Here is a 15089-nt window from a genome sequence, read left to right on the forward strand (position 1 = left end):
AGAGTAGCTTAAGAGTTGGCGGTGGACGGCGATGACTAGCTGCCTTCACTCTAGTCTTATACTGCCTAATTACGGACGGCTAGCGCAGATAGCTCTCGTGTAGCTTTGCGCAAAATTCAAAACAAACAAACAAACTGTTGTTATTGTAACGGCTTGATTTGTTTTGAACTTTTGTTATTGTAAAGTTTGTGGGACTCCACAGCGCCAGAGCGGTATTTCTACTGACTTACAGCGTTAAAAACCGGGTTTTGATACGTGAAGTGGGCAGAGCACGGATAACCCATTATGTAGCTTTGTGTTTAGTTCAAAGTAACAACTGCAACAACAACCTTTGTGTAGGTTAGTGTACTTTTTCATTTCAGTTTCAAGTCCACATTTTTTTATTTTCTGGAATGCCATTTTAAGATTTCAAACATTGACTGGAAAGTGTGACTAACTAATGTATTGTTACATAGATTAAGCATTACTTGCAATGCAACCTTTAAAATTTAAGATCCATTAACTCTTCAAAAGTGGCCAACATGCTAGACAAGCTAAACAGCATGGCATAATACTCATACAGTTTTAAGCAATCTCCTTAGCTAAAAGCAATTTTGAGTTCGATTTAATATTTCTGTTCAATTTTTTTTCCGCATTTGGATATCAGATATGAAGTATTGAACTAATGTAAATTTTCTAGTGCAACAACCCACTCGTCTCTTCACGATAGTTGAAATGCATCAATGCAAATTACATCGTTAACATGCCTAAAATCAATAAAGGATAAGCATATCCATTCTTTTTTTCCAGCAATAACTATTAGTGTTAAACAAGCATTTTCTGAAGACTTTGTGCTTCAACTTTTAGTATTCTTTCTATATTAGTGCTGGCTACTTTCATAGTGTCCCAAGAAAATTCTCTAAGTGGTTATTTAATCAAACATATCACACCTGTATTTCTATTTACTGGCTGACTTTGCTGTTATTTGCGGAACTACTTGTCTTATACATGTGTTAAAATCGGTTTATTTGAGAAAAACACACACTTAAAACAGGATCTCGTACTTATGGAGCGTAACTATGTTACCAGGCTACTGGTTATTACCCCTCCACCTTCGTTGGACCGAAATCTTTAGGCACTACTTTCCCAACAAAGTGAAGGATTTTAGTCATTATTTCCTTATCCAATGTTTTATATAGCCAGGTTAACTACATGCGGTAACAGGATAAACTTAAATTTGAGAATAACAAAAGAACAAGGGTAACCCGAAACAAGATCAGTTTAATTGTTTTCTTGATCAAGTGTTACGTTATACCCGCGCGTATGAAAAAAGAGAGATAAAGAATAAATTCCAAATAGATATTTAATAACACATAAAGAATAAGCATATATGGAATAAATAATAAAGTCAGGAAACTTTATATTGATTAAACAACGATATACAGTTGCAGAAATATAGTAGTGAGTTTTGAAGAAATCGTAATAACAGGTTGAATAAATTTGTGCACTGGGTATTTGTTAGTCTTCGGATTAACAGGTCGAAACATGATACCTCTTAGCACACTCCGAATTTTAGTTTATTTAATTTATTATAAATGTTTAAGAGACAGAAAAATACTATGTATGGACAGCTATACCTGCATAGGTGCTCCACAGGTTTAAAATTTATTAAAGAAGTAAACCATAACGGTAGCTGTTATAAATTAATAATGGTAATAACACCTATTTTTAGGTATGGGGCAACCTTTCCCTTACCTACCTTTTGCTGTATACAAATCTTAAGAAACATTAAATTATGCATATTGACTGTGTTATAAAACTGAGTATTAGGCGACATAAGAAAATATTTGGCGCACTATTTTATATGGAAAGTTAAATAATATATCATAGTTTAACCACTATAAATGAGTAAGTTTTCAACAATTTATTATGAAAATACTGACGAGAAACACTTATGACATATTTTTGTTTATGAATGGTATTTGCTTATTGGTGCAAACATACGATTGCCATCAAATTACAGTATAGGTTACAATTTCTTGTTCGTGAGGTGTATTAATGCATACGAAACATATATGAATTAGGCTTAACAACTCAACGCTTACTAAATTGTAAGTAACATAATGGTATGTTAGGTTAACTAAAACGTAAAAGGAAGTCACTTCAAAATTCCTAAGAAAAGAACGATAACAGTTGTTGTTAATATTGATACTAGTACTAATAACGAGTTGAAAATTTACTATATGTTTCATTTTTAGTGGATTTAGGATGTATGAGAACTTTGTAGTTGTCAGTTGTGGACCTAACAGTTTTTGCGATTGTATGCTTTACTTATAAGTTGTAGCAATATTAGTAGTACTAGTATTTTTCCTTAATATAAGTAGAACTAATAGAACATAGTGTAAGCTTGTATTGTAAAGACAGCTAGTATGGATATTAAAAACTTTTAAGTAAAATAAAGAGCAGAACAACGTTTCAATCTTCGTAGGTTATTTTCAGGTTAACAAAGAACAAGCGTAGGTTTAATGGTGTAGCAAAGCGCCAATTCCATAATTAAATTAATAGGCTCCGGAAATATTGAATTCAGTAACGTAGATAAAAGTTTTAATAGTTCTCGCGGACTGTTAATCATTTCTAAGTCGCCTTTTTATATTTTGTAAGTAAAGTTTTGAACATAACTCAATACAAAAGGTTAGCTCTTTTGGCCTGGTGATGGTCCTTTGGCCTGAGGGCTCGTCGTTCTGAAGACCCAGTAATTCAAAGATGCAAGTTTTTTGTTGTTTTTTTAACAGTTAAAATGTTAAATTAATTAACTGGTTATACTTGTGAAATTTTATAACTAAAATACCTCAGAATATGACCTAAAAGGTTATAATTTCTCATTAATGGATGGATAATATTTATAATTATTTCCCTAATGACATTTTTTTACATATATATATATATATATATATATAGCTGCAAGCCTGCATATTTATGTATCAGAATTGGATTTTGGAACTTAACTTCTGAGTGAATGGAGATTAAAAAAAAACTTAATGTTCATTAATGGACATTGAGTTCTGAAACAAATATGTCTGCACTTCAGTTAACAACAAATGGTGTATTCTGTACTCATTAAACATGTTGAAAGCTTCCACTCAGTAAAATTATCTTAACATCCAGCCAATGCAATAAGCTATATGCTTATTGTAGATTCAAAATTTCTGTTCTTTGTACTTAAATGGTGAGAAAACCATCCAAATCCCACAAAGATAAACTTTTAAATTTTTGAGATTTTGCTATTCTATTACAGGCCTACAAATTGGTTTATTTATTCAATTTTGATTTACACTGCAGGAACCAAAAATCTGTGACTATTGGTCCTTCGAAATTGTGTCAGATTACCTGTGATGTACTGAATTGATACATGCATAGAGATATTCAATGTTGCTCAAAATGTATGGAAGGATTTGTTGTGTAAAAACAAATTACTGTGTATTGAACTAGTTTATATATTTTCTGATGATTTATGCAAAGCATATGGAATAAAATGAATGCAGTTTATTTTTTTTTATTAGAGTATTCCAGGAGAACTACAGATAAATACTACATAAATATGAATGACAAAACTGTCAGCCAAAGAAATGCATATGTATTTGTTGTTTAGAAAGAAATGCAGTAAATGGCTTTAAAGAATGTTGTGGTAGGAAGTGATGTAACAGAAATAACATTGTATAATATTATTCCATATATAGTAAGTGACATAGTTTATTGGGCAGAATGGCATCAGCTGCATTAAAACCAGGAAAACCAGAATAAATTAAAGTTAAATCCATTAAATAATGCTCTAATATACAGCACTAGTGGAAAAATGTAATAATGGTTAAGGTGTATAAAATTAAAACATTGATATAATAAATATATATAAATTAATACATTGGGTTTTATAAATTTTTTAAAAATAAAAAGCCTATAATTTTATTTGTAATGGAATGAAGTTATAGTTGAATGGTTGTAGTTTAACAATACAGTATACCATGGCAGTGAATATAAAGAACTGTTGGCAGTAATACATAAACAGTTTACTTTAAAGATACTTGGAAAGTATTTTAATGTAGAATAGTAGTAATAAAAATTATATTACATTGATTTAATTTTATGACTGGAAACTTCTTGAATATAGAAACTCCTAAGTAAAAAATTAGGATAATTTGCTAATGACAAGAAACAAAAGTTAGAGTAAAAACTAATAAAAAATATAGAGTATAAGGTTAGAAATGTGTGTTGATGGAACCTACATGAATGAAAATCTTTCATTGATAAATTTGAATTTGTAATTTTGTGTTTAGCTGTTTGTTTGACATTCACATATTAAATATGGGGTTGAATACAGTTTCAGTATGATTACAAGATGTTATAATGTTAAAACTAGACTCAAATTCTAGATAATGATTGAAGTCATGATTACGTTAAAAAAACACACCAGAAAATCAAAGATTAAGATCAAACTTTTCATTTTTCATTAAAGATTCACAATATGTTAACAAATTAATTAAATATCACTAAAGTGATCATAAAACAGTTTAAATATGAATTTTTTATTCCTTCATCTGTTACATTAATTGAGCATCAATAGTAAAAATTGATATTCTGTTGAGTTGCACTTTTTTGACTTGAAGACGTTGTCTGCAATTGAGAAAATTCATTTAATAGGCACTAGAGGATGGAATCTAAAGGCTTAAGCAGGCAGCTCTTTCCACATCTTCATTATTGTTGTGATCTGCTTGCTGTTTCCAAAATACTAATGGAAAACATGGGCTGCTAAAGTATTCTGAAACTTTGGTGTCAGAGTCTGGCCTTTGTCTTGGTTCTGTATTTATTGGCTGTTGAGTCACATCCTTCATGAACTAGGTGGTGATGTAGTTCTGTCATAATCGGAGTCAGAAGTCGTGGAAGTTTCATTGTTAATAGCAGTTACTTTGGTTTGCACAGCTGTTCTCACTTCCTGTACCTATTTAGGAGTACACCAGGCCAACTTTAATTTCAGATGGAGAGTGGCAGTAACTTTGAATATTAGTGTGTTAAACTTGCATAGCTGCCAATCTATATCATGCTGCTGTACTCTGAGGACTGCTCTAGTTTTCAGTTTGAAACCTACAGATATAAGGGAGTACAATCCTGGATGTAACTTCTTTATTCATACCTGTGGTTTGTTCAAAAAGTCAGAATTTCATCAAGTGTCTTAGCCATGTTGGTTTTATATATGTTGATTTTTTCCACTGAAATTAAGTTTCTACATAGTAGACTTAGACATTTTGAAGAGTGATCTAAATATCTCAAGCTACGATTTTCATCAGGTTGCATTGGCTGATTGGAGATGTTCCTCATCTTCAGCTTCAAATAGATTAGTTGCATAAGTGGAGTGGTTCGCTTGGGACACCAGTCTGGATATCTTGTTTAACACACACTTAACAGAATCAGCTTCCTTTAGACCAGTATTAAGAACAAGTTGTATGAGCAAAGTTAGTGAAATGAGCTGATTTGAATGTTTAGTTTCAAGGCTGACTGACACTGGAGGTAATTCTTCATTTGCATTGTCATAATTTACATCATCATCATTATCTAATCATTGGTCAGTGGTCTCTTTGCCTCTTAAAGCAAGCTAAAGGTCATCATCATATTTGAGGCATTGTCTTTAACAATGCTTAACATCTTTTTTTTTTTTAATGTCAAGCAATGTGAGAATACTTTCAGAGTGCTGAAGAATATTTTCAACAGCATGTGAGCTACGAAAATGTTAATAAGCCACCATGACACTTTGCACATTAAAACTAGTTATGAAGTTTGTAGTTATTCCAGAGAAGGATCTAATTTGTAGATTTGTATATGGTGAGGCAAATCTCAGATGCTTTGGAAAGTTAGGATCTCAGTCCCCAGTCTGGTATGCCATTTTTGAATGAATGTTGTACTAAGATACTTCCTTGAAGGCATGGTGTAATTGTGCTCTTGTAATGCTAAGTAAATTACAAAATGCCTTACTTTCAACAGTTGAGTGAATGTAACAAAAGTGTGTTTGATGACTTGTTGACCTGAATCTGAAGATTGCCATTTCCTAGTAGGAATTTGTAACTTGGATACAAAGAAAAGTAATCCAAGTTGGTTAACTTGCTGTGACTGTACAGTTTTGTTGAGGCTTTTATAAGCATTTGGATGTTTCCTTTGGAAAAATAACATTTAATATGAGGTTTTGAAAGTAGAATAACATTATATCAAATCTGACAATCAATCTGTTATCATTACAGTGAAGCCTGAAATAAATATACAAAATAATATAATGGATTGATGGTAAATAATATTTTATTGCATCACTTATTTTGGATTAGGAATTAATTCTTTTTTTAAATTCATTACATCAGCTCTTCTGAGCTTAGTGATTCAGTGCTGAGGGGCATTGACTTAATAGGTAATGAATTGATGTCTGAAGATCTTTTGCTAATGTACAGGTAATTGGAGAGCTGTGAATACCATTTCTAAAATGTTAATGCCAGAAGTGCATTTTCTGAAGCAAAAAAGACATTCAGAATTTTAAAAGTAATCATACTGTAATCACGGATAGTGATTACAACACATTACAAGTATGATTAAGATTACTAGGCCTTACAAATGTCAGGTTGTTATTACAGTTTCTTTGACAATGTAAACAATTACAAATATTCCATGTCTGCTGAATGTAATGTGTGGAATGATCATGTTTATTGAAATTTCAACCAACGTTTTTGCTGCAATTATTATATTGGTTTGAAAAAATTCCTCAGTAGGGTCATACTTATTGAGAAAGGTTTTTTAAACTTTTCATAGCCCACTGCTATAATTCTGATGTAAAGGGCTTTTTCTATTGAAAGAGCAGCAAGTGATGAAGTTCTTTTGATTTCTTTATTATCAATTCTGGCAAATTGCTCAGATCATTGGAGTTAACTATTTAGACTATCTTTGCTCTCCAGATAGAGAAGATAATTTGAAGTCTTACTGACATAGATGGTAAGTTCACCAACCTCCAGCTGTGATTCATCTCTAACTTGTCTTATTTGTCTCATACTCATTTCTCTGTTGGCATCTTCTAACCATTAAGCCTCAGCCTCATATCTTGATTCATTAATTTTTCCATATTTCTACTGATCACCTCAATACACCAAAAAATAACATACTTGAAAAATTGTTTCATGATGCTCACAAAGTGAACACAGCAGCACATTGATCTGTCTTCTGTTATTGAACTATAAAATGTATGTTGGTATATGTTTTGTTTACATTGTGTTTTTGGAAATTAGTCCAAAGAGAGTCAATTTATTATGAGTTCATTTATTTCTCATTTAAATAGGCCATTGTAATGTATGATAGCGTACAAATAAGTTCAGGCAGATTTATTTTATTCTTTATTTATTTATTTTTTGTAACATGGAAAGTGCCTGAGTTGTTGGACAAATCACAGAAGGGGTTAACTCAGAATCATGAAACATAATGACAAAGCTTTTAGAATACTTGGTGTTACATGTGGGAAGTTAAAACAACGTAAATACAACAGTATTATTTCATGAAGAATACATATGAAAAGGTTTTTTTCTCGAGAAAACTGTTTAAGGAATGTTTAACTTTTATCATTGAGGAATAAACAGTGAGGTCATGCAATTAAAAAAAATTATAATTCATGAAATAAGCAAATAAAGGAGACTTTTTTAAAGTTAAAGAATTTCCCATGTACTTGCAACTTAAAATTCTCGAGATATTGTTTTTAGTTCAGACATAGATTAGGTAATTGATTGTATAGAGACTAATCCACTGGGTATGGTATTTCATATAATACTTCACAAGTTGAATGTATGATGCCATACAAAAATTAAATGAAACATTTAACAACCAATTTATTAATTTTGAAATTGAAGATAGTTTTTTTATGGATTCACATGCTTGTTATAACTTACGAATGTGTTTTATGCTAATGGAGTATTTTATTATGTTCTATTTGTTTTAATAAATATTATTAACAAGAAGCTCTAAGGTTTAGGTGTAGAAAGTGGTAATACAAGAATCTAAAGGTGATGACGAGAAAACCCACTTGTAGAGAAAAATGTATTTAAAAACGGCTGGTTTGGGTGTAAAAAAATGTTTTATGTAGAGGAGCAAACGTTTTGAACTTCTTAGGTGATTGTCAGGTTTTTCAACCCAAACCAGCCATTTTTACAAAAGGTGATTGGTTATTCTTTTTGTTAATATAGTCTAATAAATCATCAGGTAGTTCATTTAGTTTAAATGATAATGATTGTTAAATTGTAAATTAATGATATTGCTGAATCATACATAATTCTACCATAGTTTTCAAAGTTTATTTGGATACTTGTTTTCTTCTAATCATAGAATACTTCTTTTACGTACTTTGTTCTTTTGTTATATGTTATGACTAAATCTGTAAAGATAGCAAATATGTAAAATAATGCTTGTACATACTAAAGTGTTTTTTGTTAAGTGGGAGTTAGTCCTAGAAGAAGCATAGTGTATAGACTTGTTACCCTGTTTATTATTAGATCATTATTATAAAATCATATCCAAATATGGCCTTTAGTGTTAAAACTTTTCTGGCCAAATTCCATATATTTTTGAATATTAGTTTAAACCAGGGGTTCCCAACCTTTTTGCACTCGTGACATGAAAATGTAATTGATGAAATAAAATTAATGCTATCCCAACTTCTAACAAGGCTACGCGATTCCTCTGCCAAGGCTTCGCGACTCCCCTGCCAAGGCTTTGTGACCCCCCTGCCAAGGCTTCGCAACCCCTTGGGGGGTCACGACCCACCAGTTGGGAACCTCTGGTTTAAACATACAGCCTGCATGTGCTCATTAAAGCAAGCACTGTTTCAGGTGTTTTATGTGCTTACATTAAATATGAAAATTAAATGTATTCAAAACAAGGGTGAAATAACTTAAGGATTTTGGTGGGTGCACAGACAGATTGTTGTGGTAAAAATTTATACTAATCTGCATCTGTGTTGGCTTGCTTTTAATATTATTCCACTAAAAAGGTTTAGTTATTGTTGTAATACTATCCATTCTTTATTATTTTGGTCATGACATAACTTGTAGAATGGCTCAGAGTTTTTCCACGTACAAATACTTAACTTGTAGCTCCATTATATCTTGACTGATTTGAGATCTAATTACTGTTTTAGACTCAGGGGGTTAAACAACATCCAGGACCTCATTGTATGCTATAAGTTTTTTTGAGAATATAGAGTGGTAGCCAATCCTGTGTAGCATGCAAATTTTTGCACATATGTTTTTTTTTTTTTTTTTTCCCAGTGTTGTAACAAACTTTATAATTAGATATTATTAAGGGGAATGGTAATTATATAACAAAAGATGTTAGGTAACTCAGCTGGGTCAAGTATTTGAAAATTTGAAAGCCTTAAGAGGACTGTGGTGCCCCTAACTTAAAAAAATTATACTGTTAGTATGGTTTACTTTACTATAAGATCATCTTAATCAGTAAGGCATAATCACTATTTGAAGCCATGGAGTAGTAGAAGCTTGCTTGTGAGTGTTCAATTTTTGTTTGGTTAGAACCGATGTGAAAAAAATGGGATAAACAGAAAAACATTCATATTTTAAAATTTACTGCCAGTTATTTGAAAAAAACACTTTGAATCACTTTTTTAATATTAACATGGCATGGCAGGTAAACTTTCATCATATTTTCTGTCAGACAAAACTATTTTTGTTCTAATTCATATAATGTTGTTGCAGTAATTTATTGATAAAAACATAAGCATACTTTTTCAGGTGTTTGTTTTTGCATAAAAATTATCAAAGTACCTATTTGTTTCTAACTTGGATTATATTTACATTCTAATTCATCTGAATACTGTTTGGCAACACACAAATATTTTTTAAACTGATTTATATCTTTGTAAAAAACATATTTCTTTATTCTGTTTGTTTAGGACATTAAATAAAATGGCCATGAATTTTAGACCTAAAGATCGGTTAGCAAGGGAATTTGAAGACCGACGACCATTGGGTCCAAATAGAGAATTTGATGATCGCCGCCCAGCTTCAAATATTGGAAAAGAATTTGAAGATCGTCGTCCACCATCAGTAGTAGGGAGGGAATTTGAAGATCGAAGACCACCACCAGGAATTGGTAGGGATTTTGAAGATAGACGTCCACCACTTGGAATGGGAAGAGATTTTGAAGATCGTCGGCCAACAACAGTAATGGGGAGAGATTTTGAGGACCGACGTTCCCTGACAACTATAGGAAGAGAGTTTGATGATCGACGTCCACCACAAAGTATGGGTAGAGATTTTGAAGACCGCTCTTCTCAAAATGTTATAGGAGGTGATCCTAAACTTGCAGAATGTAGAATATATGTTGGAAATCTTGCTCCAGACAAAGTGACTCAGGGTGACTTAGAAGATAAATTTTCCAAATATGGAAAAATTATTGGTATGTGTTTTGGTTTTTGAATATGTATGTGTGAAGTTTTTTATTCTCTTAGTTTAATTAGACTGAAATAAAATTTTAGATGAAATAACCCATCTGATTTTCTATGTCAGTAAGCATAATGTTTAGGGAAAAAAAAAGATTAACTCTGTAAAAGAACATCCTGGGCATCATTTTGTCCATTGAAAGTTATATGACAAAAATGTTTACATGTGTAACTTCTGTGTTGCATTAGTTATAATTATTTTTATATTTTTAAATTTCAACATGCTTTTTTTTTTGGTATTTAAGTGTATTTTTGTTTGAAGTAAACATGTCTCATTTTTCAGAATGAGCCAATTGTTTACAGAGTAGATCACATTTACTTAACTAGAAAAATTACAATAACTATTATACATTGGTTCTCACTGGCTTATATTAATTTGTGAAGTCAGAAATGACAGCTTTTGTAGTCTGGTGTATGCATTAAAAATTTATTTCTTGAACCTTTACACAATTTATTAATTTTTTAAAATTACTGTGAAATATACGTGTATTCCTTTTATTATTTATATAGTTTTATGTAAATAAACAAATAAATTTTGATAAAAATACTTAGATAAATTTCATTTGGAAAATGAAAATATTTCATAAGGCTGTTTTTAAGTGATTGGGTTGTTCTGTAGAAAACCAACTGTTACATGCTCAATTTTAAATAATTGTATATGATAGAGAGGTGTGTGTGTCTTAAAGACAATTTTGCATAAGAATGATTGAACTATATTTCCAATTAACTCCTGTGCAATTTTACATCAAGTTATTTAAGTTTAGAATCATAGTTCAGATTCTGAAAACCAAGAATCCTTTCAGAAGTTCTTTTGGCCTCAATTGCCAGGGTAATGTCTGTAGAAACAAATAATAATAATAAGAAAAAAGTTCATTATATTTTATGTACTTTTAGATATGCAACTGTGTACAGTTATCATATATTTGCTATACTTGAGATTTCAGATATTTATTAACTTTTCTTTATTGCCTAAGACTGAACCTATGATGGGAATAAAATTGAATATGTTTAAGTCTATTCACAGTGAGAAAATTGAATGATAGGTAGAATGTGTTTAGGGTTACTTATATTGCTCAGAACTTGAATGATGAGTAACATTATTCAGGCCTGTTCACAATTATTAGAACTAAATGGTTTGGTAGTGTGTATTTGGAGCTATCTTTGAACAGTACTGAAAAAGAATCAGTTTTATGTGCACTTTATATTTTACAAAACAGATACCTTTGCACATGGAATAGGTTTCTTCATGAGTTCTCACATTATCTGAAAGAGATAAGCTTCCACCAAATCCCACGTAAAACCACATGTATTTGTATCACTGCTTGATGACATCATTATGTAGCAGAACATTTCACCAGTAGAAGTGTGACATCTTCATGCACAGGGACACCCCATACATTTTGTATTTGTGAATCCTCTTCATTTTCCTTGGCACTGTTGCCAGTGGCATGTTGTGGTTTTGTTGAGATTTGTGACAGTACTTTTTCATTTGGCTTTAGTTTAATTATGTTCAATGTGAATTCACAATTTGATGTGAACAGTACTTCTGTTGATGTGAGTGAATAATTTTCTTACAGAAGAAGTTACCATCATTTCTGCTGGAAATCCTTTATCAGTAAAAGATATGATGACCATCGTCAATTGTGTGGTGTTGTACACTATGCAGCAAGGACGGTCTTCTCTTGATTTTCAAAACCCCATTTCTTGAATATGTACAGTTCTTTCTCATACTTATACACTGTTTGACTCTTACAGTTTGCTTTTACATAATTCTCCTTCTTGCAGTTTCTTTATTTCTTCTCTTTCCCCAGATACAACTATACATGCCAATTTCTTTCTGGATCAGCTTTGCTCTAGCAACTTTGTTTCATCCTTCTTACCAAACTGATTATATTCTGGTATTAGTCACCAAAATTTTCTGTTCCCAGACTCCCAGTCTTTGGAGTCACTCTTGTCAGTGTGGGATGTGTGTGTTGGTTATTATCTGCTGCTTCCCTGTCAATGCACAGTTTTTGTGTCTTTGAGCCTTTTTCACTACCCTTCATTGTTACCTCACCTTCCTTCACCTTATGATGGAATCCCTTCACTCTTCCACCTGATGACTTTTCTGGGGATTTTATTTTTCTGCAGAGGGATTTTCCACCTCATCTACCCTTTTTCTTCATATTTAGTTCCTGTGTTGTTGGGACCTTTTAGGAAGGGATACCTTCCTTTCTTAAGTACATATCAATTTCTTCAGGGCAATTGTTTTGCTCTTTTCTTCATCCAGAAATCTTTGGTGGTGTTTGGTTTCCTAGAATTGCAGGTAGTAAAACTGCTTGTAACCTGTCTTCTTTCACTTCTTTAGTTTCCCCAATTTGTCTTCTACTTCTGTCCCTGATCCTTCTTCCATACTTCTTTCTGTTTCCATGTCCAGACTGTTCACCTCTTCTTATTTTACTTCCATTTAATATCCCTCTCATCAGTCTAATTGGCAGTGATTATCTAGTCATTGTTCAGAAACTGTGGGAACCCATCTTCCTGAACTTGTGGACCTATGAGCACATGTCTCAGCTGACAAACAGGTTATTATGATTCTTTCTTATGGTCATTCTCTCTCTCCTCCTTTCTTTCTCAACTTGTCTCCTTTCATCATCCATTTAATATTACTTATCTTCAGTGGCTCAATGAGGCAGTGTCAGATTTATTGGTGAAACAGGCCTTTGAGAGACTTTGCAACTCTTCACATGATTCATACTAATACTTCTTTATTGTGCCCAGAAAGATCAGAGATTGGTGTACAGTTATTGACTTTTATTCCTTCAGTTGCTTGTTGATTGTTCAAAACTTTTGGATGAAGAAATTTTCTTACTTCCTTGTGGTTATTCTGATTCCACCTATGGATGATCAAAGCCAATGAGCCGGATATCTCGTTACACATCCCATTTGCCCTGTCCTCATAACATTTTACCTGATTTATCAGCAGGCATCGCATCTTCCAGTTCTGTGCTCTTCTGTTCAGTATAGCATTGCCTTTTATATTTCTAATTACATTGAAGGTCTTCATTGAACATCTTTTTGGTCTGGGACTGCAATTCTATTTCTTTATGAGTAACTAGTTTCTCTTCACTAATTCCCAGGTACGATTTTCCAAACATACTTGTATTCTTTTTCACAAAGTTACTAGTTTGGGGTGGCTTGTTAAAATTCCCAACTCCTTCCTCACTTGGCCCACTATCTCACACACTTGTGTATTCTTTTCAATTTGCCTACAGGACCTTGAGCATTTGCCACCAAGATATGCAGCTTGCATTCAGAGTCTGTTTATGAAGTTCTTTTTTTCTTTTGGGACTGCAAATTCTCTGTAATTTTTCATTTCACTTGACTATGTAATATACAACCTCTTTAGTGAGCATTGTACAACCAGTGAAGCCTTTCTAGAGATCCACTTTCCTCCTTTTCTTTTGGAGGATTTTGCTTGGGGGCTAAACCACTCCAATACCAACACTGGTATCCCTTTACCTTATTCCAAACTAGACCATTGCCTATTTTATCTCTTAGGATGGGTAGTGTTTCTGAATGACTTTGAGCTCTTGGCCTCTGGAGGACCATCCTGTACATATCTCCTTGGTGTGGATTTCTATATGTGGTGAGAGGACCTCCTAGGAAAGGTTCTGTTCTTTCAGTTTACCTCCTCTGGAATCTAAACATTCACCCATATGTTTGCCATGCATGGTGATCCATGAAGGGAAGGAGAAGATCCTGGTGATTGAGGGGTCCAATCCTGACACACCCCTTTGGCCTTGAATATCTGTAGACAGGCAGCCTGTGGGTGGTCCCCCTAGTGTCAGTCCACTTGAGCTAGGGTCAACCAAGTACCAGGGTTGAATGTTCTCAGCATGTGTTGTGAATATTGTATCTGATGCTGATGTTTGGGTATAGTGCTCACAAAACCCTGATGTTGCTGCAGTGTCCTTGTTTGGCATTGTAGTGTGTCCCCTTGTAGGGCTCCATGGTCGTTGGGGTCAGTGAGAACCAAAATATTATCTTTTTATAAGGGATCCTCCAAATAAGACCTTAAATAAAATAGTGAAAAAAAACAGTTCATAGGCAAACCACCATGATTTGTAGATTCTGAGTAGCAATTGTCAACATCTCTTACACATGTACCTCATTTTCTTATATTACATTCTCCTTCAGACAAACCTTTAGGGCAAGTGTCTCCCTTTTTTTATTCAGAAGGGACTAGAGGAACTTGCTGGCTCTCCAAAGCCAATCAAAAAGCTTTGCTCTGGTGATATATTGGTGGAACTCCTTGATTCAAAGGCAATTGGAGATATACCTATTGAGGTTACCTCTCATGCTACTTTGAATTTGTCATGAGAAGTTATTGTTGAGAGGAATTTGAAGAAAATCCCCAAGTCGGAGATTCTCGCTAATTTCTCCACCAAAGGAGTTTCTGCAGTGAGGCATATCTCCACTCACAAAGGTGGAATTATGATGCTGACCAGTATCCTCATTCTGACATTTACATCCTCATGTCCACCTGCTACTATCAAGGCAGGTTATCTTAATTGCTAGATATGGCCATACATTCCAAACCCTC

The 15089-nt window shown here is 33.0% G+C and overlaps 1 protein-coding gene across 3 annotated transcripts in view; it reads left to right on the plus strand.

The window, feature by feature from the left end:
* The first annotated feature begins 1957 nt into the window (after positions 1 to 1957).
* Positions 1958 to 15089, plus strand: part of LOC143237470 (uncharacterized) — a 44737-nt gene continuing 31605 nt past the window's right edge. The window contains exons 1-2 of one of the 3 annotated variants that reach the window (XM_076476749.1): positions 1958 to 2090; positions 9956 to 10461. In XM_076476749.1, the coding sequence (XP_076332864.1) occupies positions 9969 to 10461 (493 nt within the window). In that variant the 5' untranslated portion in view covers positions 1958 to 2090; positions 9956 to 9968. Of the gene's footprint in view, positions 2091 to 2280; positions 2300 to 2601; positions 2745 to 9955; positions 10462 to 15089 lie in introns of those variants that run through there. The other 2 variants (XM_076476750.1, XM_076476748.1) reach the window with 2 other exon arrangements.

Source organism: Tachypleus tridentatus, chromosome 13, assembly GCF_004210375.1.
Source record: "Tachypleus tridentatus isolate NWPU-2018 chromosome 13, ASM421037v1, whole genome shotgun sequence".
Lineage (NCBI taxonomy): Eukaryota > Metazoa > Arthropoda > Merostomata > Xiphosura > Limulidae > Tachypleus > Tachypleus tridentatus.